This window comes from Balearica regulorum, chromosome 3 (assembly GCF_011004875.1).
Source record: "Balearica regulorum gibbericeps isolate bBalReg1 chromosome 3, bBalReg1.pri, whole genome shotgun sequence".
Taxonomy (NCBI): domain Eukaryota; kingdom Metazoa; phylum Chordata; class Aves; order Gruiformes; family Gruidae; genus Balearica; species Balearica regulorum.
Genome location: NC_046186.1, coordinates 108,160,504 through 108,188,150, shown reverse-complemented (window position 1 = coordinate 108,188,150; position 27,647 = coordinate 108,160,504). Strand labels below are relative to the sequence as shown.

The 27,647-nt window shown below is 38.5% G+C and overlaps 1 protein-coding gene across 10 annotated transcripts in view; it reads left to right on the top strand.

Moving 5' to 3' along the window:
- Window positions 1-27,647, top strand: part of LCLAT1 (lysocardiolipin acyltransferase 1) — a 119,384-nt gene that overhangs the window by 65,627 nt on the left and 26,110 nt on the right. For all 10 annotated transcript variants that reach the window (XM_075749427.1, XM_075749423.1, XM_075749425.1 and 7 more), the window contains one exon: window positions 292-408. In XM_075749427.1, the coding sequence (XP_075605542.1) occupies window positions 292-408 (117 nt within the window). The remainder of the gene's footprint in view (window positions 1-291; window positions 409-27,647) is intronic.

Here is a 27,647-nt window from a genome sequence, read left to right as displayed (position 1 = left end):
ATTTTAATTTATAGATTTCAGATTCCATTTGATAAACGAGAGATTTGCTGATTATTTTCTAAGATGAAATGAGAGGGTAAAAAGGCTTTTCTTGCAATCCACATTGCTCTTCCTCGTACTACAGTACAGCTAACTGAAAGCCCACTCGCCGTCTGCCTCCATCTGAAAAGCTGTTGCACATTTGCACTGTGTGAACTGCTGTTGTACTGTTCCTGTCATGTAACAATTCTATTTAATTCTTGGTCTACATGTACGCTAATAGAAAATGGTGCTTTTTATTCTCTCCTTCAGCCAATACCAAAGGCCGCAGTAATGAATTCGCCGAAAAGAACGGACTTCAAAAATACGAGTACGTCTTGCATCCGCGAACTACTGGATTCACTTTTGTGGTTGAGCGTCTAAGGGAAGGTAATCCTGCTCTATATTTATATGTTCTTTTTTTTCCTTTAAGATAACGAATCTCACCCAAGCTGTAGAAGCTGATGTTCACAAAAGTGCTTCAAGTAATTTCAGAAAAACTTTATCCTGGTCACTAAAAAAAGCCCTTGTTTTCAACCCTACTTAAAATGACTGTGACATGGAGAGATTTGAGAGGGTTACATCAGCAGGAGATATGCAGTAGATGAAAATGACATTTTCACTTTTTTTTTAAAATATTGTAGCTTGTTTAGCAGAGCAAGAACTTCAGTAGTGGAAAAGATCCCAAGGAAGTTCAGCCTTATTGTCTGTACCGGTCCTTAACTCCATCTGGGTGGTTGACATTGAACACGCAGACGTGCGTAACACTGAAAGCTTCTGGTTTTAAGTCAGAGAGCTGAGACAACAGGTTGCTGTGTTAAACGGACAAGGGGAATGCACAGCAGCGTGTAGACGCAGCAAGTCAGCTGCCTGGCCCTGCCAGCTTTTTCAGGTGGTGGTGACTTGCAGGAGCTGTGTAAAATGGGAGTTGTGCTGCCTGGCAGATTGGCGGTAAGAGAATGCGTGATACTTGCTTTTTACCTAGAAATGGTCTTCCATCCCTGTATTAATGTGGGGGTAGAGATCGAGCCCCTGTTATCAGGGGCATGGAGTATAAAGATGCAATTGCTTGTGGGATTGAGATGTCTGTGGGTTGTGTTGGGAACGGGCATTTTGATGAGGCTTGAGGCCGTAATGGTGTAACCATTAAATAATACTGATGTGGTGGTGATTCAAATACAGATGAGTGGATGTTCGCAGGATATGTCAATGTATGGTGGAAGAAAATAAACATGTACAGTAGATATGAAGTGACTTATTTATAGGCTAGTTCTTCAGGGAAAAGCGATTCTAGATCTTTAACACATGCTGGTTATTCTGACTGCCAAAGGAAGAAGTTTGAGACTATTAAAAAGAATAGGGGCCTGCTAGTAGGTTGTTTTTCTTCTCCTGCTGGAATGCTTGCTTGGATTTTAGGAGCAGAGCTGGCTTGCATTTTTGCCTGATTCCTTCTGAGCAGATAGCCTAAAGTCACAGTAAACGCTGGACAATCCTAGCTGGACCATGTATCTATTTGACCCTATTTTTATCAGACATTCATCTTAAATGTTCATCTAACTTGAATGTTTATTATTCAAGTTGCTGTAGTAAAAAAAAAAAATTGCCACCTATGCAATTTCAAAAGCTTGTTTTAAGTAAAACTTTTCCACACTAGGTTAACCTAGTGCGTATTAGTATTTCTAGCCTGGAATAAATTTTCAGTTAAAGGAATGTTTTCCACTCAAAATATTATCAACTTAAAAAAAAAAAGTATTTCTGTATTTGCTGCAGAAATGAGCTTTGTGGTTATACAGTCATTTTCTAATTTTATAGAAATGCTTTTCTCTTCTATTGCTGTATGAGAGATCTATGCAAATTAGGCTTTTGGGTTATAAAGGAAAATATTTGAGGCTGATTAACTGATTTTATGCAGTACAAAGCTGGGGAAAACAAAAAAAGTTACATTTAATTTTTTGTCCAGTCTTTCAAATGCTTTTAAGTCCTACTTTTAAGGCAGGCAAATACTGTTTGAAATATTAATGTCCCTTTAGCATTGAATTTACTAGGTATTTGGTACCTTGATAGGCATTATAAGCTATATATATTATGACTATGCTAGTATGTAGTAAATCGTGTGAGAAGGTAGTTCAACTAGCATTTTAAACTACTAAGTTATTACTTAGAATTTAAGAATTGGTTTTCAATTGTTTGCAACTGTGCCAAATACGGACCATTTGTGTTGAAATGTTTTATTTTTATGGACAACCTAACTGTAGTTGCTTAACTTTAAAACACTTCAGTATATTATATACCTGCATATTTTTTTTTTTTTTCATCTCTACAATATAGATGTCCAGGTAGATTTTTAAGATACATGTGGCACAGTTGGTACCCAGCGTTATCGTGCAGTTCTGATTTGACTGATTTATACTATTAGAATGCCTTTTTTACAATTCTAACTTCTGATGCTAGCAGTAATAAAGAAAACCAGGATTGTTAAGGATATGATGTTAACATGAGTTCCTGTTTCTGGACTATCCTAATGCTACAATGGTAACAATAATAATAAAAATAGACTTGTTTCCTTTTTTCCTGCTCATAACCGCAAGCACAAAACAGTGTGTGTGACTTTAACGTGCAGGAGGGAGTGGTGGAGATTTTAACATCATGTTTGCGTCTTTGAAAGTATTTTTGTGCATAGATGACAACCTTATTGCCCTATAGCTCTCCTGTGAATACATTTTGGCTCGTGGCTGTTTTCCATTCCTGAGGCTCAAGTGTCTTTACTTCAGGCCTGAGTACATTATTTTGCTCCAAAAATAGGTTGATGAAGGGGGGGGGGGAAATGTCATTAGAAGTTTAACTGCTTTTTGAACGTTTAAAAAACTAATTTAATTTGGCAAGAACCCTAATTAATATGCATCACAAGCTGTAGCATGAAAGCATTACCTGTTATTACATAAAAATAACTGTTGGTGAGCCTTCTGAATAGGAAATGAAGAATCAGGAAAAAATAACCTTCAGTGAAATGTTGCTTGTACCTCTGCAGGAGAGTGTCTTCCTAGAGGAAGCACTGTCTGCACCCTGACAGCTTAATTTGAACAGTTATCAGTCCTTTGTTTTCCATAGGTGGCAAAAATTTCTGAACCATGTGGATGGATTTTTGCCAGTGATGACCAACGCTCAAATTCCTCTGCCTGCCTTCTTGCTCTTATATGGTCATTATTTCAACTATTTGATCTCTTTTGCCTGTAGATGTTGCTATGATGGTTTCTAAGTCATTGCTGAGATTATTGGAGCTAAGAAAAAAAAAATACAATCTTTACCAAAAAAGCAATAAAAATTGTTTAGGCAATACATCTCCTTAGCTTTTGAGTCTCTTACCTTTTTTTCCACGTTCTAGCTCTTCATGAGTGATTGCTCTTACCCCGTAACCTGACTCTTCTAGGCAGAAACTCAGGTAAAAGCTGACTGGTTTTACCTTTCATTGTGCTCAGGTGCTAAGACAGTGAAAATATTTTACGTGTAAATGATTATATTACTGTTTTCTTGTTCATCTAAACCTTAGAATCCCAAGAGTAAACACAGACTATGAACATGCTTTAGATGTATAATTACTCAGGAGAATAAAGGCTGCAGTTCTTGCTATTTTTTAAGCAAGAGAAAGACATAAATTTGATTCAGCATTGATTTCTGAAGAAGTGTGTTCCTCTGGCTCAATAATAATTTTTAAGTAGGATGGTTTCATATAATATCATTGTTCATGGTAAGAGAAAATACAGCATAGACATGAGAATGAAAAGAGGGAAAGACCACATGCTAGCTGGATAAGGTCCAGCTGCCTGATACACAGTAAATACTGTTACCTGAAGATGTGGAAGTGAGCAAGAGAGGAACAAAAATTTCAGTAAGGACTAATGAAAATAGAAAAGCATTAAATAACTTAGGCTAAATATAGATTAACAAAACATATGCTTTTTTTTCACTCCTGCAAGAAAATCATCCTTCTTGGGAATGAATATTGAATTTCCAGTTGATTGTGACAGTTTCTGCAACAGATAAAGCAGGTTTGTGAGATTAATCTTTACTCATGCATGTTACTCAAAATAGCACTAGCCTTTTTTCCTAGCATGCTTTAAAGCTTGCTTCTGCAAACACTGACCCTAGTCTGTCAAAATACTTAAAGTGTGTGAACTCAATTAATGACACATTTTCTCAGTGCTGAAGCACTTTCGATTGCTTTGATCACTTACCACGGCAGCCAGAGGAATTACCCTGTGGAAGACCAAACCTTTGTTGACCAAAGTGACCACTGGAAAGCCACATACTTTGTTCAGAACGCTATCGCATCTGTTTAGTTGCCTATTCATAGAAAGCAAAGGGAAATAAAATAGTTGATTTGCTTCTTTCTAATTCTGTTCACTTGATCACGTATATAATTTGTCTTGTCTCAGCCGTTATGAATCCTGGTTTCAGTCAGCACCTGGTGAAAAATTGCTAGAGCTTAATGCTATATTTCTTTGGAGAACAAAGTTGAGCGGGTTTTGGAAAGACAGAACATGTGAATGAGCAGCAGAAAATGAACTCTAGACACCAAAATTAAGACTGGTCATGGAGGGGGTTTTTATATCATCATTATATGCCTCTCCTTAACCATCTCCTCAAATCCTATCTAATCCTTTTTTAAAGCCTGAAACTTTGAATAGATGTCATGTATGGACTCATATTTGGCAGAACTTGGGTTAAAGCAAATCATTTCCTTTTACAAAATACGGGACTTCGAAAATGATAGAAATGTGCAGGAATTTAAATAAGACTTTTATATAAGCATGCCTTTAACAAAGTTAATTAAAAACATCTCTGGTTTATGTAATGCTCTTGAAGATCTAGTTTGTGAGATCCTTCTATAAAAGGTCAGGAGGTTATTCAGAAGTTAAGTATAGCTTTTCAGGCCTGGTTGTATTTTACAAAGTTTTTTCTGAAGTGCCAAATGACATTGAAAGTTCAGATGGCTTGAATGTTCAGTTTCAAAGAGATGGAAAATAATACTACTTGATTTGATGCAATATTGTCTGGATTCATTGAATTGCATATATCATCTTGGCATAATATCTGTAATTGTAGCCAAATAGTCTGTCAAGAGAAAATAGTTGTTTACGAGTATTTTCTTAAAATTGCTTCATGGCTTTTAAGTATTTTCTCAGGACTGAACAAACAGTAAGTGTTAAGACAGAGCTGAGGTTTTAAAGCATCATTAGATTATTCATACTTTTGCAGACAATCATTTTTGCCAACATTAAATTTAAACTGACTTCTTTTTGACACTTCCTCTATATCCATCAACGGTCCTTAATATCTAGATACGTTGGACTGGATGTTCCTATTATGGGGTTTATATTTTACTGGTTTTACAGTATGATGAGTCAGAATTATTTGTCTTATTATAGTATTTCAGCTTCAAATTTATTTCTGGTTCATAATTAGCCAACTGAAAAATATTGCAGATAACAGCTGCCAACTGCAGCATCCTAAAATAAAAAAGATACAAATATTACATGTTTGCCTTCATTGCACATCCTTACTGGTGAAAAGAAACAGGGATTCTCATCCTGTTTCCATGATTGATTCAAAATTGATAGTTTTGCCCCAAAATAAATATTTATATGTACACAATCAGAAACCTCTTTATACCTGAGTTTTACAGCAGTTTGATCTGTTGTACAGCATTTCAGTAATTGCACGCAAGTATCCCAATCTGTTTCATTGCTAGAGCAGGAAGATTGTATTTAGGTGTTCAATCCAGGAGATATAGATCTCTATGTAAATACTTTAATCCTGTGACACTTATTAACTATTATGTAGATTCTGTATGCTTTTCTGGGAGTTATAGTATCCATGTATATGTATTCATGTATTTAACTCTTAATACCATTTATTTGGGTTATGGTACAATGTGCTTATATGGCACTTTTGAGCTAATAATCTGGGGAGACAGTTTGTGATTTGCAGATTAATAGATATTTAAGACAATTAATAGGAGATGATGATCAGCAAGCAGTTCTTGAAAGCTGGCACATATGGTCTGGTTCATCTTTGCTGGGGTGTGAAGTAGCCAAACAGTTACGCAGCAGGTCCTCGTAAGTGGCGTCTGGGTGTCCTTGCTATGTGCGGAGAATATAGTAAGCTCTCGTATAAAGCCGTAAGTAGCTTAGGGACTGTCATTAGGAGATGATTCAGTCTTGAGCCCTGCAATTGTCACATGATCTGAGGTGCTCAAATTTGCCGTATTTGTGTAAACGGTGTTTAAAGTTGAGACTCTCAATTTAGTAATTCATTAACAAGACCCTCCAACTTGAAGTAGCTGGGGTATATTAGCTCCCAGAGCTATTTTCTTACTGTGACCTTGACAGAGGGAGAGGTAGGAGGCTGCTTGTATGAGTGGATAAAATGTCAGTGAGGAATGCTACCCTGATACTGCCAAAGGCTTGTCTTCTGATACAGATGATGCGTCTACTCTCTCCACAGTTATGTCCAAAGTGCCTACAGCTTACAAGACAGATGTCATTTGCTCTATCAAATGTAAACCAAAGTAATGCCAATTTCTAAGTAAGTTATATTTGGTGTTTTTAAGGGAAAATAGATGCAGGTGTATAGTGTGAGTCTGTAATCGCTCTGTTCATTGACTGAAATGCTCAGGCTGTGGTGGGTGGGGTGGTATGAATGGATGTACGCATTAAATGTACGTGTCTCTGTTTTGATACACAAAGTTTCTTTCCTCATCACATAAATAATGTGTGAGGCATGTGGGTCTCGACTACGGAAGTGTCTGCTGAATTACCTTCAGAGGTTTTATATGCTCAAACCGAACCATGAAAGTGGGACTTCAGCAGTTTTCAGGTTCGTGCCTACTTTCTCCTCTGTGTAACAGAGGTACAGGACACAAAAGAGCCCCACATCAAATGACGGTAAGGGTTAGATCTGCTGTTTTAACGAAAGCTAGCCTCCCTCTTTGACTGAACAGATTTCTGTCTCCCAGAATGACATGCTGGGCCACTGCCAAAATTTCTGTGGGTTTTGGCGAGGCCAGAGCTTGCACACTGATCGGCGCTGCCATCTCTGAGCAGCCCGCGCCTGTTTGTGCTGGTTGCTCGGTGCATGTGTAAACCAAAACCAGTCTGTTTTGGAAATAGGAAAATATAAGTGGCCACATGAGCATTAACTTTACGTCCTCAATCAACTAATTTCACCCGTATGTCCATCAGATTTGTAGAGCTTAAACAGTAACTCTAAACCATCGTCCCTCAATCCAAGGGAATTCTTTTTTCCCAACTTACTGTTTTCTCTGTGCACGTGTGCCTCCCAGAGTCATGTTACTAAGTAGACTGATACTCAGAAATTACAGAGCTATTGTGAAAGAGCTTTGAGCAATTTTTTTAGCTGAAAATGCAGTATTAGAGCTTCACTGGTTGCTGTTATAATTGAACTTGTGCTTTTATGAGATTTGGATCCTGTGCATTAAATAGCATAGCCTTTGATATAGAAATATTGGTATGTAAATTAAAGCTTGTATGCCTTTTATGCCTTTTGTGTGTTGGTAGAAAATTCATAACAAACTTGTTAATTAAAAAAAAAAAAACAAAGAACTTATTCAAAAACACTTTTATTGCTAGGCACGTCTGTGAAACTCAGCAATGCAGAAAATCGGGTGCAGGCTGTTGCGCTTTATTGCGAACACTGACAGTTGTCTCTGTAATCTGGAACATGGGAAAGAGCAGCTTGGCTTTTTCCAGAATTGTGTTAACTGTTGACGGTTACCATATCTTGCAAACATCTGCATGTGTTGGCTTTGACGTACTTCTCAGAATGAACACCAGCTTTCTGCTAGATATTTTCTGGCCTCTGGTACCCGTTGAAGTTTCTCTTGCTGTCTCTTCTTTCATGTCTTACTGGAGCAGCATTCTGCACTACTAACCCCACCTCTGTGGCAAACAGTCCATCATCTCAGTCCTTCTGGGAAGGATTTGGTTTTCTCCAAACCACTCTCTTCTGTCAGTCCCCATCCTTTCCTCTTTCCATCCTCCATTACTTTTGAGAAGGGAGCCTTTCACTGGAGGGTTCACGGTGGATCCATGTAAGAGTTGCTACCTGTAGTGTACTACAAGTTGACATGTTGTTTGTCACCCATGCATCCATGGTATTCATCGGAAATATTTCAGGTTTTACGTTCTTGAGCCTATCAAGACCCATCTACTGAAATTATCTCCTTACGCTCTCTTACGTGCAAGTCATGGCTTGTGAGAAGCAGATATACCATGTCACGATCATTTTCCATGTATGTCCTCACAGGTTATTAATAGCTGCTGTGGTAACCATATAAAAAAGTTATTATTTGCCAGCAGCTACCCTACAGTGGTATTAGAGGTTTCCACTGTTTCCCTTAACTCAGAATACACAGTGTCTGTGGTAACGATGTGGTAATGTTTGGCGAATGTGGACTTTTTTTTAATTGCTTCAACGGGAGGCCTGGAATGATGTTAGCTCATCACATCGCGTACGTAGAGATGAAGCTTGGCCACAGGTGAGTTCAGGAAAAATGATTACTCAGTAAAAACTAGAATTACTTTCTTCAGAATTGAAAAGGTGTTCCTGCTTTTATTTTTTCTAATCTAATGTTTATCTCCTCTTCAAGATATTCTTAAGAAAGTTCTTTTTGGTTGTTTATGTGCTTTGGCTAGACGGTGGACTGAGAGTGTGTGTGTAACAAGGTGTATCTGCTAGTCTAGGCTTGGTCAGCATCTCTCTGGGTGTGCATTTTGAAAGGTCATTCACCTGATTGGAATATTTATTTGGTTTCCTTTTTTCCTGTAGTGTGACTCACAGCAGTACAGTAAGCGTAGCACGGAGACTTGTGTAACCTTTGGTGTTACCCTGCACAAAACATCAAACAGTCCCTTTTGTGGGCTTGTTCACTACATCCTTGTGTACTGAATACTGTAAGAATTGTCAAGGGGATTTGGTGTTTTGTGTAGAGTACTGAGCTTTGTGGTTGTTCTTAAAGACTTACCGCTGCAGGACAGACAATAAGTGAGCCTTGTGTAAAGTTCAAGTTTATTAATTGCTGCTTGTTCTTGTCAGCCAATGATCATGATTTTGCAGGTGTTGCTGGTTGGATTGGTAGCATATTTAATTATTGCTGAAGTTGAAATTAATTCCTATAAGCAGAGAAATAGTATTGGTATCTATTTCATATGGCATTACTAGATGCTCTACACAGCATACCCATTTCTTGACTCTATCAGTAAGGCAGATAATTGCTTCAAGGAGCCTTGGGTAGAGAGGAGTCTAAACGTACATTTTCCAGGACAAAATGCTGTTTTAGTTTCAGTTAGGAGATGATGTTTCCTGATGTGTTTTATTAGAAAAATAGCAGCATCTACAGGCTGAATAGGCTAATCCCGAATCAGAGTCGTGTTGTAGAGGAGATTCTCAATCGTATTTGATGGATTCCCCACTCTTCCACTTTTTGCAGATGCCAGCTGTTTTCATTTCTGGATGCATTAAAGTTGCTGCAAATGTATTTTGTGTATTCCTGATATCACTTTTCTATATGAGTAATTGTTGGCAGGGGAGAAGGTCCATGGAGTATCATTTCAGTTACTGGAAATGTTGGAATCCTCACACTGTTCAGATATAGCCCCCAGATCTGTAAGACAGTAATAAAACTTTCAAACTCCTCTACTTGGAAAATTGCTGCTTACATATCATTAAAACCTTAAGTTTGTTTCTTTCATTCCTTTCTGCTGTTGCAGCTTCAGCTCTTCTTCCCTTTGCCCTCCTCCCAGTCCCCTGCCATTATTTTCAGGGTATGCAAAAATTAGCCCAGCGTCATACTTTTCCGAGCTGACTCAGATCCCTGAGTTTGGCAATTGCTTGCAAGGCTCTGGTCCAGAGATGTTGAGAGCAATGCCACATTCATGAGTCCTGGATGTTGCTATGGTACTGATACCAAAAAACGAAAAACATAAGAGGGCAGAGGAGCTTGGGAAAAATTGTAGTAGAGTATAAATGCTTTTTAAAACAGATTTCTATCAAAACATAAACTTTAGCATAAATTCAACTCTTCACCTCATTCATCACCTTCTATGTAATCTGAAATATTACTGTCTTTGGGACTTATTTTGTCAACCTTTTCCTGAACTGCAGGATTCTGGACGGCAGGAAATAAGATCTTGGCTCTCAGTGTTCTCACCAAACATTGGTAGATATAGGAAGGGTTTCCCTTTACTGCCTGTGTGCCGTGCCAGTCATTTGAAATGTTGTGCAATGTGAATTAACTGTTATAATGAAGTATATTAAGATATAAGGTTTGAATATATCTTCCCATAAATTCATTTTTCTGTGGAATGGCTACCAGTTAAGAATTGGAGAACTGTTCGTAATACACAATCAATACAGTAGTGTCTCTCCTAATCCTATTTCATATTGTTAAAAGCTAATAATTTCTTAAAATAAACATCTCTGAAATGCATATCATCTATATTTAGGCTTATGCAAAACGGTGATTTTGTTTGCGTTGGTAGTCATTGTTGACCTTGCAGTATAACAATAAAAGTGAGTGCTCTTGGTGATTATAAAACAGTGCCAGAAGCAGGGACCTGAGCAATCTTCTGGCCGGCTTGTTCCAATCACCAGTCCTTCACTGCGCTACTCTGAAAGTAGTCAGCCCGTCCTGATGGTTTCTGGCATTGCACAGACAATAAGGACATCTATTATGAGAAAAGCATAACATGCACAATAAATAAAAAGGAGAGACATTTTCAGAAACGCTTCAGAGACTTTGGAATTTGTGAGCAATGGCACGTTTGCGTTGCCTGGAAATTGCTATGGGTACTGATGTTGAAAAGGCAAACACACAGAGGGCAGACCTTAGGGACATAAGTCCCATTTAAAATCCTGTAAGAATTAGTGTTCTTTAAATCTGCCTGGATGCTTTTGAAAAATCATCCCTCAAAAAGATTCTTTGCCTAAGTGCTCTCCAGGTTCATCCTGTCAGCAGCACCACTGTGATTTAACTGGTCCTACTTCTGCCTTCACTTATCCAAAAAAGCATTCTTTCCAGAAGACCTGAAAGCTCCCTGGGTTCCTCGATCAGCCTTTTCCTTTGCTGCTTTTGTAGCATGGATCAGAGAATGAAATGAAACATATGCTCAGCAGCTCTTTGGCTCCTTATTTCCTTCTCATTCTTCACATAGGACTGTGTCTTTTTGAGGCAGATATGTTGTTTTTGTACATCTGAAACAATCTCCTCACTAGTATATTTGCATTGTTGAAGCAGGTAGGTAGCAGTTAAGCTCTAGCTGTCTTAAATAGTGCACTCCGCGTGTCCGCAGCATTGCAAATATTTAATAAACCAGTTAATAATACATTCCAAACCACCCTGAGAGGCTGTGGAGATCCATCAGGATTTATGCTACCTGTGGTGCTAATGAATTCAGTTGACATTACACACTGAGACATGCACGTAAGCATGCACTCGATTTTAAAATATATACATGATTTCTGATTTATAACAGCAGTGTTGTACATTAGGAGGGAACATTTTCAAAGGATTATTCTCTTCCTTGAAGGGATAAATTTCTTGACTTTCAGTCTTGTGCCTTTCTATATTCTGGCACACGTTGTAATGAACCAGCAGCATATTCTTTTTCATGTCTTGTTTGGGTAGCAGTGGGCAGCACAGAATTCATTAAAATTGAACAGCCAGATGCTGATGGAATATGATGAGCCTATGACTGACTGACATGGTGGGCTTTTTCCTGTAAGGTATGGTATATTGCGTATATACTAAGCTGCAGGTATAGAGAGGGGTTTTGGTGGCTGATTTCTGTCTTGGCAAACTGCCTAGGATGAGCATCATGTTCTAAAACCTCGTTAGTACAGTTTAGAGAAAACAAATCTTAATTAGCCTTTGTGAATTTATGCAGTGGGGATATACACCCCATGATTTTTTACAAGCAGAATGATTTTACTGTGCCACTCCCTCTGAGCTGACTGAAAGCACCATGGCCAGCCTAAGGCTGCTTTACATCCAAACTGAAGAGATGTGGTAATGAAGCCAAAATGGGTTTCAACTAGTCCAGAATATGAGCAGACTGAGCTTGCTCAGTCTGCAAAATATTCTGGGGCATCCCAAAGCCAGTGTAGCAGTGGTGATCATCAGAATAATTTCACTGGCTGCTTGCTAGAGGCCCATTACCTCCTCTTAGCTGGTCAAGCAGAGGAACTCAACTGAGTAGGTACATGTCACACGGAAAACATTCCAGGATCTGCTATTGGGATGCTCTGTCTTGACGTACAACACAAATAGCCTCATAAGGCACTGCATCTTTTCAAAGTAAAAGAAAAAAAGTGTTGAACATTCAGATTGTGTAACTAAATGCTGAGAAATAGGAATTTAAAAAAGTGGGATTGAATGCAGCCCTCTTGTGGTGTATGCTTTTGAGCGAGAGAACAAATGTTGTGTTTTGCCAATCTGCTATTTCCTTCGCTTAGAATGGCAAACTTTTAACAATCTATTTCATGCTTTTTCATTTCAAATGAAAGAAAGAAAAAAAAAATATGTCAGAATGAAGAGATTTTACCAGCAGGGCTTTGAGGTTGTTCTGTTATGCAAGAAGCTACGAGGGAATAAAGCACATTCCGTAATCTGCAATGTTCTCTGGAAGAGCCTGAGAGGGGTGAACCTGAGGAAGTGAACAGAATTTCTGCCTATGAGAAAAGTGAAATTTGGGAGTATCTGGTTGTAAGTCCAGAAATGTTGCTTTCATTTTCAAAAATTCTATAGTTACTCTTTTACAGATGTTATCTCAACATTGTTTTCTCAAAATATTTTCCTATCCAGAAACACATTCCTAAAATATTTTCTTTATTTTAGTAGAAGAGTTGTGGCAAATATGAAAGGATGGAAGTAGTGGAGGTAGCTGAAAGAAGTAAGAGGGCTTTGAAGATGTGTACTCAGACAGCAGATTCTCAAATCCATCCTATAAATACAAATAATGTGGCATACATTGATGAGTAATCCAGAGTACACTTTAGGAAGTGGTGCTATGTCAAATGGGATATTTGAACATGGTTACATAATAAGTATCTTCTAGCTCTGCGTTTGATCTTTTAAAAACAACAAACAAACAGGAAAAAAACCAAGCCACAAAACACAAAAGATTTTCTGATTTTCAAGTGATATGCTGCTTCGCTGACTTTTATTACTAAATTTTACTTCTACTTTATGGAGCAGAAATGTCATGGTGCCTTTTTCTCCATGGAATTTGCTATGTATATCTGGTGTGGACAAAAATCAAGAGCCATTATCTTGAAAAGGAACACCAGAATAGTTTTCATTCCAGAAGTATGACACTTCACAAAAAATCTTTCTCTGAAAAAAAAATAAACACACTAAGAAACGAATTATAAACAAGAACATGAGCAATATGCTGGTCAGGCTTTTGTCACAAGATAAACAAAGGCATTGAGAACTGCATGTAAAATATATTTTGTCTGCTACTTAGCACACACTGTAGCTAAAATGGAAAATTCTGTACAGCCGAATGATAGCACTAAGTGAATTGGCATTTGCACTTAGTTTTCCAGTGGTTTGGCGGTATTAATAATGCAGCAGAAGGACAGGATATCCTTCAACTAAGTCAGTATGAAAAAAGGTTTTCATTAGCATTACAATGAACTCTGAGAACCAGGTATTCTTATTGGAAAAAAGGTTTGGGGAAGCAAGTTTTGGGTTTGAAAATGTTTGGTGAGTTTAGGAGAGTATCTAAATATGACTATTATCAGAAACTGTTTTAGCATAGGGTAGGGATAAAGTATCTTTCTCAGGCTGTTATTGTAATTCATAAGATGTTATTTTCAGCAGTGTTTATTATACAAAAGAATGTTCAGAACCAGATAAATACACTAGGGAGCCTGGTTAAATAGGAATAAACCAAAGGAGTTACTTAAAATTACAAGAGAAACAAAATGCTGACATAGATGAGAAATTATTCTTTCTGTTGTTTTTCCATAATAGTCTACTTTGGTCAAATCCAAAGCTGTAACTAATATATTTGTGTATTTGTGGGCAAATTTAGATGAAGATCACAAACATTCTGATTTATCAGCCAAGGTAAAATGAGATCAAAGCAATCGGGTCTGGAGGAGATGATGCTTATCAGCAGAACCTTGGAGGTGAAAGAGATTAACTGGAAGCCATCAGATGCAGGTTGATGTTGAGGAATGGATAGACAACAAAGCAGTATGCCTTTCTATAATTGCTGTCGCCACAGACCACATGGTCCTTGTGTTTGTCAGAATAGTCAGATTAGTCCAGCCTTCAAAACAGAGTATGCAGTTCTGCTGAAGTGGAAATGACTACCTGGTAGCCAACAGCAATTTTGGAATTTGCTGCCTTTGCTGATGTATGCTATGCAGAGTTATATGCTTAGATTTTAGCCTGATGCCCAGCTGCATCTTTATCAACCAATAATATCTTTTAGGTAAATTACTGTGCGTGCTATTACACAGTGGCTCAAGATCATCCAAATTCTTAGTGTTCTAACCAAACATATGGAAAAGACTACCGGGTTGTTTTCGTTTTTTTTGTTGTTTTTTTTTTAAGGATCTCCTCCTACACTTCCCTGCAGTAAACACTCCAAATACGCTTCCATGTTAATCCTTCTTCACTAAATTATTCTTGTTCTGTCCTCTGCATGTCCTGATGCCTCAGGCCTGGAAGAGTATCGTAAGTGGCCTCACCAATTCTGCAGAAGACAGTTAATTTTTTGTTTCCTTCTCTCTTATGCTGCTATGTCCTTGTTTCTGTCTTCATATGAGTGCAGAGGGAAGAAACTCTGTCAACTCTGAAGTTCAAGGAAATTTGAGCCTTTCTGATTTTGTCTTTTGGACATTTCTTCTTTCTACTCTCTGTGCACTCCCCACCACAGTCTTGCTCCAGCACTGACTATGGTGCAATTACTTACTAGTCACTTCTGTGTATTAAGCTTAGCTTGTTTTCCTCTTGAAAGACGCCAAAATTCGGATAGGTCCCTCTCTCAACCATAAAAGATGTAATGCTTTGCTGGCTTCCCTCAGCAAAGACCTTCCATATCAGATACTTGTCAGAAGGACCCTTCTGGAGCCTGTGTGAGGTTTCTGCTCTGTGTACCTCCACCAGCCTTGTTGTGCTTATGCCTGGCAGTTGCCCAGTACGATGATGTTTGAATCCAGTGTATGATGGATTGGATTCCTTGCCACCCAGCAGACACTTGTGATAGTAACATTTCCAACTCAACAGTACTGAGAGCTTCCTTGGCCAGCTGCTTTCCACAGTAGTTTACTATCATACCAGATATATTTGGTTCCTTTTTTTCACCCTCTCATTGTCCAGTAGAAATAATGCACCCTGTATATGACATTTTGAGTGAAATCCAATTAGCAGGAATATGAGTGCGGTTGGTTGAGTTCAGTAGTTTCCCTTTGTTTACCAACATAAGCTGGTCGAGGTTACACAGTAGAGGCAGCTTTGGGTTGCTGTACTCTGCTTTATAAACAGTCGTGAATAATAAGGTCCCCCCTGCCAAACTTGCATGCTGGATGACAGCAGGACAGCTGGTGGCTCTCAAAGGAATTTGCTTCGAGTGGGTTATGTGCTTGAATGATCACATCTATCAGATTTGAAGGCAGATCCATGTCAAGTAAAGCTGCCAGAGGATGTGTGAGTACAACTTGGTGAGGAACAGGAAGGGTCTGTACCAGAACCTTGAATACCATGCTGGGCAGAGAGCAGAGACATGGGGTAAGGTATCCAGCTGTAGCTTTTCTGTGAATTTTTGTCTGGCCTTGAAAATAAATGACTGTAACACCAAGTCTGGAAAGGAAGAACAAATAAACCTCCACTAGTGAACAAACAGTAGGTAGTCGTCTTGCTAACCAAAGATGGAATTTGGTCCAAAGTGTCTAGCCTGAGTAGCAGATGTGAGTGGAACTTAATCCCAGAACTGCAGCCTGCTTTAAGTATCTTAACAGGGAGGGAAATGACTGTTAAACCTGTGTCCCAGCTATTGCAATACCTTAGTATTGCTCAGCCTTAGTGTACTGTTAGAATACAAACACCTTACAGTTTTGTGGTTTGGGGTTTGGTTTTTTTTTTTTGGGGGGGGGGGGGTTGGGTTTTTTTATATAGCAGTTCTGTCTTATTTCATCACAAGGTAGAATTTCCTTTGCAGGAATTTCTGTGGCCTTTGGTGCAAGGTTAGGTTAAGATAACTTTAAGTGTCCATTTTGGCCTTCACGTCTTTGGCAGAATCCCTTGCTTGTTGAAGTTCATGGAGAATTTCATACTGACTATTCTAGGTAAGGTGGTTGGATGTGTTGTTGCACAAGACAAAAAATTTCATAGTGTTTGCGTGTAAGAATGTTTAAAATCCTGGTATTTCCAATAGATATTAATGTGTTTATTCTAAAGCTCAGTGAGGTTTCCTCTGCGTAACTGCCTTGTATGTCGGTATGTTGGGATAGGTAGTATGACTTGAAGAAAAGATAATATAAAGGAGATGAGAGAAAGTCAGCGTTTAGCTGGCTGTGTTGAGTGCTCGTTTAACTTGGTTAGACTGGATTCCTATGATGTGTCTCTTCCGTAACTGAAATGTGCATCCCCTTTAAATGTAAAACATCAGAAAAAAGTATCAAAACACACAAGAGGTGAAGATGAGTGGGAAATTGCTACTCATCTGTTGAATGGAAACTTGATGTTAAATAAGATCATCTTATGTTTCACCATTTGAAACATAATAAGAGTTTCAGGAACTAATTATCTAGCAATGGATGATGACATGGAAATATATTAAATATACATAGATAGCTAACCATGAATACTTGATGCATGCAAAAGAAGAGTCTAGTTAATTTTTATGTAAATTAAGCAACATTGAAAGTGGCAATATAATAAGCAACAACACTGTTTTGCATTTGAATAGAACAAAGCAGCAAATTCACACTTGAAATAGAGCCTTTCTTCTTAAATTGTCTTTTCCTGGGTAGGTATTTTAATGTATGCTTTATTCACAGCAAAACCGCCATCTTCATTGGTATCGTCTTGTCCAGAAACAATCAGACAAGTTAGCCTTGTAAAAGCTAATTTAAGTCTTTGGTGGATGTCATGTCTGTTATTGCTTTTACTGATTAAAGGGACCGGTGTTGAATCAGTGTGATAAGCAGGCACAGTTAATAGTAAGACTGTGTAAGGACTAGCTTATTCTCCAAACTTCATGGAAGTAATGAAAAGGATGCTCCCTACTGGGGAGGGAGGAAGAATGTTGGGTGTGGATTGGCCTGGCAGAGGTGAGTGAGGATTTTCTAAGTGTGGGCTTAGCTGCACAGTGCTCCTTCCTTGGGGAAACAGCTCCAGCATGAATTCAGCAGAGAGGTGACCTGTTATCTGGAAGATAGGAAACTCCCTTGTGGTGACTGACTATAGAAGAAAAACTGAGGAGAAAGAAAAACTTGAAAAAGAAAGTGTATTTATCTTTAGCCTTCTGCTGCAGATTGCTTGATAGATGGCAAAGCTTATCCTGACTCTTTATGCATGGTTTATTTATGCTGCTCCTATTACTTCATTTCAGAATTGTCCACGGATGTATAAAAAGTTCAGACCTAGATTACGTATAGTAACTCTTGGAGCTGATGGTCTTTGAGGGTGAGGGGGGAGGGTATTAAAGCAATTATTAAATGTATATTAATATGCCACTGGTAAACAAACTTCAGAAACTGTTAAAGAACAGATGCCTTTGGCACGTTTCAATGGTAAGCATATGGCAATCCAATTTTGAAACACAAATCCCAAAGCATTTAGATCAGTGCCTGTCAAATTGTTTGTCATGACAGAGGGTTCAGCTTGGAGCTGCAAATTCAGTCCTGTTCCTTCTTTCTAATCTACTGTTGAATTTGATTAGTTGAGCCACCACTCAGCTCCCAGTAAGACAGGAGTCCTTAATCTGCAGTAAACGTACTGCCAGAGGCAGGCAGGGCACAACCTTCTACCTCTGTGTTACACAGCGCTGTGTATTACAAAGTTTTGAGTATCCTTTGAATGGCTGAGGACAAGTGTTTACGTTAGGGATAACTTAAAAATTAGAAGCATCAACTGAGTTCACATTGTAATGCCCAAAATGAGAATATACTTTTACTGAAAACAATTTACATGCACAAAGTTGAGGCTTTAACACTTGAGCTGCAAGTCAAAATGGCAAAATCTTTTTTTTTCCTTAGCTTGTTTCCAAATCTACATCTTTCACATGGAGTTCAAGTCTAACATGAATGAATAATTTTATTTTATAAATGTCTGAGAAACAGAATCAGAAAAGTCATCATGAAATAGCCTTATAGTTGCTAATGAGCACTACTTTTATAAATGGAAAGCTCTAAGTCTTGGTCATTAACATTACAAAATTTGAGTCTTCCTTCACAGATCAGGTTTGGGCTTTGAATTTACAAGCTGATACAAAACTGAATATTTGAAGGCCTAATGTATTCTTTAACAGTGAGGCCAGATTTCTTTATCACCTTTCAGCATCCAATATCATTAAATCTTAAAGGACTGTTTTGTTCCATTTATTGGGGGACTGGTAATTTTATTTGGATGAAACCAATTATGAAAGCAAAATTAAAAAGAGAGAGAGAAAAAACATTATAATGCTTGGAAAATTTGGTACTCGGAAGTCGGCAAACATCACAAAGCTGTTTGTGGAATCTTAATTTGGCTTTCTTACATGTATATACGAGATGATCTGGTCTTTAGCTAAATGATTGCCTGCCATTCTCCCCACGCACACATCCTCTGCCTCATTGAGCCCTCACTGAAGGAGCAACTTCTAAATATTTTGTTTTCTCCTCGTCTTCAGTGTGTGGCCCCAGGGCTTATATGCTGCACTATTCAAGCTCTTCTCTGAAAACAGAATTTCCATATAAGCATCTCTGCTGCTTGCTGCTCTAGTGCTAGAGTGCTGCCTGATATTGAAGGAATTTCTTTTCACTGTGTATGTATTTCTCATGCATGTGGGAAGTTGAAGCGCAACAAGACTAAGGTCAGGTCTACTGCCTGGTTTTTTGACACCTACGGGCTTATTTTTCAGTTGTAGCGCTTTCTGTGCAGCTTGCAGCTGGGGATGCTCAGCAGTGCTGTAAAACTGACCCTAGAAACTTCCAGTCAGCCAAACCAGAAGATGAGAAATTAAAGTCTGTTTATGAAATAGGCAGAAATAGCATACAGTTCTCTTGGGTTTTATTTAGCATGAAGATTGGTTTAAGATTCAACTGCCTAAAGTTGAACTTGTCCTGTTTTCTCCCCCCTCACTCTGTTTTGTTTGTTGCAGAGCTTTCTGGTCCCACAGCAAATGAAGCAAAGCTCCTGCACTTTGGTGTTACACAACCCTGATTCACTGCAAGTTCAGGTCCTGGGGCAAAGTAGTATATCATCACGGAACTAAAGATAATATCCATTATATAGGCAAAGGCAACCTTAGGTCTGGCATTTTCCTACATCAGAGTATTGAACTTTACAACCTAATGTTCTTTACTACTGATGTATTTTATGTTATTCTGCGATGTTTTTAAACACTAAATCAACAGTTGATCACACAACAGATACTGCTGCCATCCCTCCCCAGGCTGGGTTTCTGCTTTGACTGCCAAATCTCCTTCCAGAGCTGTTAAATAGTTGTCCCCTTTGCATTTGAGTCAGACCGCTTCCTTCCCCATGCTGCATGGGTGGTCACACGCAGGAGCGGCGAGGGGACCTGGCGTGGCCTTTTGCACACAGGGGATAGTGTGTGAACTGAAGGCTAGAAGTTGGGAATACTCAATAAGGACAGATTCTTCTTAAATTTCAGCTGTAAACTCTATAAAATGTTTGCTGAGCCTGTGCAAAATTAAGATTCTTCAAAGGTTCATAGTTGTTGGCCAAATTTGGGATGTTTTCTTGGAAGTTGGCAAAAGACGTATTACTGACACAAATACCATCTCCTGCCAAACTTCAAGTCCCCGTTCCAAGGCTTGGGGATGCTAGTCCTTTCCAAAGAAGAAACCATGTGAAATTTTTTTGGTGACTTTTTAAGTAACAAAACCATTTTTTTCCATAGCCTCAGTCTTTGATAGACCTGAATTGCTTTAGCTGAGACTGTGGTGCCCCTTCTTCCCTTCATAAAAAATGAATCTGAGGCTGAAAGAGCCTGGAAATATAAACCACTTCAGTCCAAGTGGTTTAAACTTGACGGTGTACATAGCAATTACAGTAAGGTCTTGTAATGAAAGGGCTGGGAAATTGTAATGTGGAGGTACTAAGCCTGCTTTATAGTAAGGGAAATTGGCTGTTGTCATCTCAGTCGTTTCATACTCGCATAGAATTTGGTGTTCAGGAACTTTATTTTTAGACCAAATAACCCAATCAGGACTGGACAACTTGTCCTACTTCTGATTTTTGCTTGATCGGGAGAACGTGTGATATGTTGGCATTGCACTGTGCAGATTCAATCCAGCCATCTAAGGCTAGTTTGTTAGGATATCGTCTTGCAATATGAAACGTCTTTTTGTGAAAAGAATGCGAAGAATTTTGTTACTAATAACGTCTTACCCTTTATGGGTAAAGTTATTTTGCTCCATTCCAAGATGAATGTAGCTCTCACCGACTTCAGTGAAGGTCTGCTGCTTTTCTGCTCTTGCAAGGCTGGATCCTTGGCTGGGGTGAATTAGTTTAGCTCTGTTGAAATACATACAACTCTGCCGCTGTACATCCAGTCAAGTATTTGCATTTCTTTCAACTAGAATGTTTGGGTTTGCACTTGGAAGTTCAGGTTTTTATTTTCCAGCTGAACTTTAGTAAAAATAAACCAGGAAGCGGTCCTTAAGTCAGTTTGCTTCTCACCAAGTTGCACAACTGGGGCGGAGAGGATGGGGGGATTATTGGTCCACCCAAAAGCTTTGTAATCAACCATGTAGTTTTATGTGCATGTAAACCAGCAACTGCCACCGGGGAAAAATACAGGAAAAGGATTGTTTTTCCACGGGAGAATTTTTCTTACATGATTCACTGTCTGGCCTGCAAATGCTTGTGTCATAGCAGTGGTCATGGCAGGAGGGAGCAGCCCTGCGATGCCGATGCCAAAGCCAGAGAGCGAGGGATGTGGATGAAGCTGTCTTATTTTGATGGCAATGCCAGCTCGAGTGCTGCAGCTTAACCTCAAGCAGCAGGGCAATCAGACCAGTTGACAAAAGAAAATAATTGATTCTCTCAGATATAAATAGGCACCTGACTCAGTTTGGTACATCTGAAAAGACCACGGGGTATTTCACTTCTTGACTTCAGTGGTAGTCGGGCACCTGATGAGTCCAGGTCTCCACAAAAGCTCCTCCTTGCACTCCTGCATTCTTTGGGCTACAAAATAAATTGCTAAATTTAACACATTGGCCATTTTCTGGGATACTGTTCTTTCTCCAGTTGACCAACATCTCCTGAAATTTGGTAGTTGCTGTCTCCTCCTGTATATGGGCAGAGGTTGCTGAGAATTTCGTGGTTTATTTGTATCAATCGAGGAAAAAACATGGATTAATTACAAGTCAGCTTGAATATTAGGTGTTAGACATTGCTATTTTAAAGTTGCTTGCACCTTGTTGATACAATTAATTATAAATGTTTAACAACAGTTAAACATTTTTGTTAAAGTAGCTTTTAGGTTTGGGGGGGGGGGTGGTGGTTTTTTTTTTTTTAAAGCTTAACAAAAGCAGCATGCTTGGTATAAAATAAAGTCAGTAAAATACTGGTAGTGTCTATTTCCAGATTAGTCTCTCTTTAAAAATGACTATGTTAGTAATACTAAAAGATAAAAGATATTTACCAACATTTATAGAGATTCATCACTTGTTTTTGTTTTATGTATGCTTTCATATACAAATATTACAGATATTGTATGATTTAATTCCTGTTTTGTTTTTTAAACAACAGGAGTAAGAACAAAAGAAACCAAATGTTCCACTAAATGTGGTTGTTATTCTCTATTTAAAACTACTTATCTTGAAATTAATAAGCCAGCAGTGGTCCGTGTGTTGTAATGACCATAATAAAGAAATGGTTTTGATAAAATCATGACGTGGTTTGTGGCATGCTGTACTTCATGCGAGACAAGATCATTCTAAAATTGTCAAAAGCCCTCCTCTCCCCAGGAAAACAAACAAAACCCCTTAGAAACAAAATAACTTTTTGCACTTTGAGATGGCTTGGTAGCCTTACCGGCATTGCAATTTTAGTGATGTGTATGCGAGAGGTTGCGTGATGGCAATTTAACACACGAACGCTTTAAAAGGAGCCCTCAAAGCTGAACCTCCGGGTGCAGCTGGCTTCACAGGAACGGTGGGAGCCCACCTGCCTGTCTGCAGGCAAGGTCTTAGGAGCAAGTGTGTGTCCTCTCCACCATCCCAAGAGTTTAACTAAGCGGAAGTCTCTTCAGAAGGTTGGTTTTAAGGTTTGAAGAGTAATTATTTGTATCTGTAATACAAAAATCTTTCACCTGTGGTGACTGTTGTTCTGGTAATTTAAGAAATCGGTTCATTTTGTGCTGACCGCTATAGCTTCTCTGAGAGCATCTGATGAATTGAAACTCCTGAGGAAATACGCAGTCGGTTGTAATAAGTGAATATAAAAACAAATGTGTTTTTGGAAAGATAGCAAAAGACAGGCTAACTCATCCTTGTAAAACAGTGGTAACCTTTCTTCTCCTCTGAATTTCCAGAAAAAGAGCCACTTTTTTTCTCTGTCTGTCTTGGCTGGAGCTTGAAATTCAGAGCCTCATCCAGGAAAGGATTTTCTTAAAACAATGTCTTTAAAGGTCTATTAATCCATCAGAGATTTCGATACAGTTTCTCACATGAAGATTTGTTTGGGAACCTGACTTTTTGCCAGTTTCATTTCTGTTCAGCCTCCTGTCCTCTTTTCTCTCTCTTGTTTTCCTGCGAGGGGAGCATATGTGTGTTTGGTTGAGTTCAAGCTTCTATTTGGTGGTTTCTTGAATGAGGTCTTGCTTCACCCGCTCGCTCACTCCACCCAGCTTTTTCTTCGTGACTCATGCGAAGTTGTAGATAGCAAAGGTACTGGGATCTACAGATTGTCCCTTCGCCACTGCTGACTTTCTTCCAGGTGTGATTTAAAACTGTAATGGAGCATATCTGGGAGGCCCTCTGCAAATTGTGGCTGGGTCCCCTCCTTTTGGTAACTCATGTAAAGTCTGGCTCGTTTGGGGGGGAGATTGTTCTGGGGTTTTGTATTTTATGTGGCAGTAGTTCTTCTTTTCTTCCACTGTAATTTTAAATGCTGAACCAAAAAGCTTAGTCAAAATAAAAAGACAAGGGGCGTCAGGCAGAGTACTGCGAAGGGATGGGGTAACAGCAAGTCTCCCGTGCTCCTTTTGAAAACTTCAGGAAACGGAGTGCTATCTGCTGAAATTATAGTTGAGAGTTTATGCAGACATCTGAGCAAAGGGTGGGATTTGAGAAGGCATTGCAGAGCAGCAGCAAGGGTCTTCTAAAGGAGAATCACTAGTATCCAAATTCCTTCAGCGGCTGCTTCAGGGAGAGATCCAAGAAACAAATTGTGGAGTAACCAGCCCAACTAGGAATCACCTAAAGAAGTAAATGCTCTGAGTCTGCTGCCTAGATCATCACTGCTTCGCTAGAGAGAGAGACAATTTTATACATCTTACAAATCTGTCTAGCAAAATTTGCTTTTGCGAGCTGTGGCAGTGAGATCGTGGGCAGACAGACAGGAGGGACACATTCTGCAGCGTCATGTACCGAGTATGCGGGGAAATGGCTCAGCTTAACAATTGAGACTTTCAGTAAAATAGCTGTGAAACATCTATCAGAGGCTAGCAAACTATTCATGAGATCCTGATCCTGTAACTATGGGAGCCTTGTGAAATGCTGGTTCTCCCATCACTAATTACAACCCTGTAGCAAAACCAACATATCTGCTTTTTTTTGTGTGTGTCTGGAGTTTTTACCCTATTCTTTTGTTACCTTAAATGGGACCTCAGTATTCATGTATTGTCTGTTTTTATTCAGTCTTAATTCCTTGGAGTTTAGTTTTTTGGAGAGTTCCCATTATTGATGCATTGAAGAATATCTTGGACAGAGGTTACCAAAAAAGGGTGTGACTTGGGAGTGGAGTAAATTTAGCACATCCACATTTTATGAAATTTATGACTCATAAAATGCTCAATATTTAACAGAATAGCCAACTGACCCTCATTTTGCTTGTGCTGATGGACGTCCTGAAGTTTTGCCAAATAGTTTTGGAACTATATCCTCCAGAAAAATGTTATTGCCTATTAAAAGCTTGAATGTGACCTTTTCTCCTTTCTCTTCTCTCTGACCTCTATCTCTGGACACATCCCATATTGAAATTCTTTTTCTCCTCTGTCCATTTGACAGGAGGATTCCACCTCCTGCACACCCTCTGTTGTGTTTTAGTGAATGCAAAAATTGACATCATGCAACATCATCTTCAGTGTGGCATCTGTCTTTCTAGAGTATCTTTGTTTCTGCATCTGGACAATCTGATACTTTTATATGTGGATATTTGTAATGAGCTTCAGCCCCTCAACCAAAAACTGTTAAATTGTTAAGGGCTTTTTGAACTCTTGTTATGAAATGTTCTGTTTTGTTTTGTTTTGTTCCCCCATCCCACCCCCCTACAGCTGTTGATATTGTAAACTGCACGTTTGCAGGGGTGCATGTGTGTGCAGCATGCGATGCTGTCGGCTTTTTAGTAGTTTTTCCTGTTTATGGACTGGAGAACATTACAGATGGAGAAGACCAGCTGGAGGGAGAGCAATGTCAGCATTCCCTACTGGGATTTTGATCATGCTAAATTCTGTTAATAAAATTCAGGGTCTGTATATCAACATAGAATAGCTTGGAAATGTTATATAAACACTTTTTAGTGAGGACTAAGGGTCTGTCAGATGCAACTTTAAAAGTATTATTATTATTTTTTTAAATCTTTTCATTTTAGAACTGTAAAAAAAGCTAAGGTTTTCCTAGCATCACTGGCAGATTTTTAAAAACAAAGATTTAGGAGTCTTTTTTGGTAAATGTTAGAGGTAATACTTTTAATCATGAGCTAAGCCAAATCTAACAAAATAACCTTTAGTGCTGGTTTTAAAAATTCTAGTACTAAAGATAGGTGGGGTTACAGCAAACTCTGTAGGTCGGTGTACGCAGATGTGGTTTCCAAAATGGCTTTGTATGTGTGCGCTCACCTGACCTAGGTCCTATTACAGCGACCGCATGCGCAAACAAAAAGTGACATTGGCTCTGTGTTCCTCATTCAATAATCTTATGTCCGAGAAAATCAAATAACATACGTGAGGAGAGAATAACGTTACATAATGCTCTGCTGTATAATGCAGTGCTTCTCTTATTCACTTACTGTCTCAGCAATCACATTTGGCTACTTCATGGCTTCCTCTGCTTGCACAGAATATGGTTTGTGGATTGCAGGAAATGAGGAGAAATGAAAGATATAGCTGGCACAGGGAAAATTAATAAGCCTACACAGAGGGGCTGTAAACTGTTCACAGCACTGGTGACTGTGCATGTGAATATGGGAGGTATGGGAGGTTAAAGGAGATTCTTTAAATTTTAGATCCTAATCCTGCAATTTTCATTTGTGGTCAAGGGACTGCACAAATACATAAGGCAAGCTATGCACATCTGATTTCAGGGCTGGTAGTACATTAGGTTTCTGAAAATAAAAATAAAGGAATTTATGTGAAACCCAAACAGCATTCTTTATGTAATTCATCTTCTGCGGGCATCTTCTTTCTTTTCAAACATGTTGAAACACAATATATTTTTATTAGCTACCCTGTCAACTGAAAAAACATGCTTGATTTTTGTTTTATTGTATTTTTCCTCCAAATGCATTTCAGACATTTAATAGAATGCTGTCAGTAGTCATGTCTTGTCCAGTTTGAATATTTTTTTCACTCTAAAACTACAGGAATAAAAAGCTTCAACTTGCTTTTTTAAGACATGTAGATATACAGATGTAGCTATATATATATGTAAATGTAGTTTATCAGATCAGGAGTTGGTATTTTTAATAGTAAATTTTAAAAACTGAAGTTGCATTCTTCTTTTAGGTTCTACTGTAGTAGGTTTTGGTATATGGAAAAAATATTTCCAGAATGCCAGAGTAGGTTATATTTGTCAGTGCTTTTTTCTCTAAAACAAAACCAAACATCTTTTTCTGTAGTGGCTGGATTGGAGTCTTTCACACACAGGACATTCAGTGCTGTAATGTGGGTAAGGAATGCAACCAAATACAACTTAATCATCTTCATTTCAGAAGGCTGCATTTATTTTTTTTTTTTCCAAATAACCCTTTTTCTTTCTATTTTGGGGTGGAATATAAAAATAACTCTTGTGAAGCCTTGGTTGAGTTCCTCTCTAAATGTATGAGGTTAACATTTAGTTGCAATTCTGTGGATGAAACAAGAAGTGAACATATCATTTAGTTGTGTGATCGTGTTTCTACTTAAGAAATGGAAAAGTACAAACTCAAGTTCTGTTTGAATAAGGCATCCTTAAGTTGTTGATTACTTTAGTTAAGCAACAGAAAAAAAAGTGAATCTGCTACACTTAGAAGTTAATCTTCAGAAGCAGGCAATGAAACACCACAGAAACTACTTAAAAATCTGAACCAACCAGCCTGGGTATTTTTAAAGGTAAATCATGTCATCTGTCCTAATAAAAGCCTCCCTGGAACGCACTGAATTGTTTTGAGATTTATCCATAACACAAAAAGTTGTTGTTAGGAACTGCATTACAATAACCTTCTGCAGGTCCCAACCAGGACCAAAATGTTTGATTCGTATCTGCCAAACATAGTGAATACATGATAAACATGCAAAAAGATATGAATCCTTCCTAGAAGAAAATTGTTTTCATAGAGAATTTTGCTCATTTTGCACATGGTGGGAGTATTCCCAAAATGCAGCATGAAACAATTTTGAGCTTTAACGCTTTGGAGATGAGAGCGGTGGGTGGGAGAGGGAGGGATTGAGGTAATTCACGTGCAATGTTGCCAGTAACGTGCCTGCCATGCAGTTGACTACAGTAAGCAGTTCTTGGCAGATTACATTTACATGGGTGAGTCACATCATTTATAATAAAGAATCCTATGCGTAATTTAGGATGGAAATTCTAGATGTGTTTCATAAAGGCAGAAAAGATAATCAGACAGGTTTAAGCATGCACGCTTTTTGTACACATTGTGTACAGAGGAAATAATTCTCCCATCTCCAAAAAAACCCCCTGTAAATTCCAAATATTAAGCACACAAAATATAACCTGGTTTTGAGAAAATGTATTAACCATAATGTTATAAATACTTTTTCATTGCTGTAACAAAAGTCATAGAAGAAAGCGCCTGCATCTAGTTGAGGGCTGTCATTTTCATGCTCCTTTGTGAATCTCACTTTTTCTTTGGCTGAACCAGGTTCTTTGCAGAGACATTTACTCAGAGTTTTATTATGGAATAGGTACATGCTTCACAT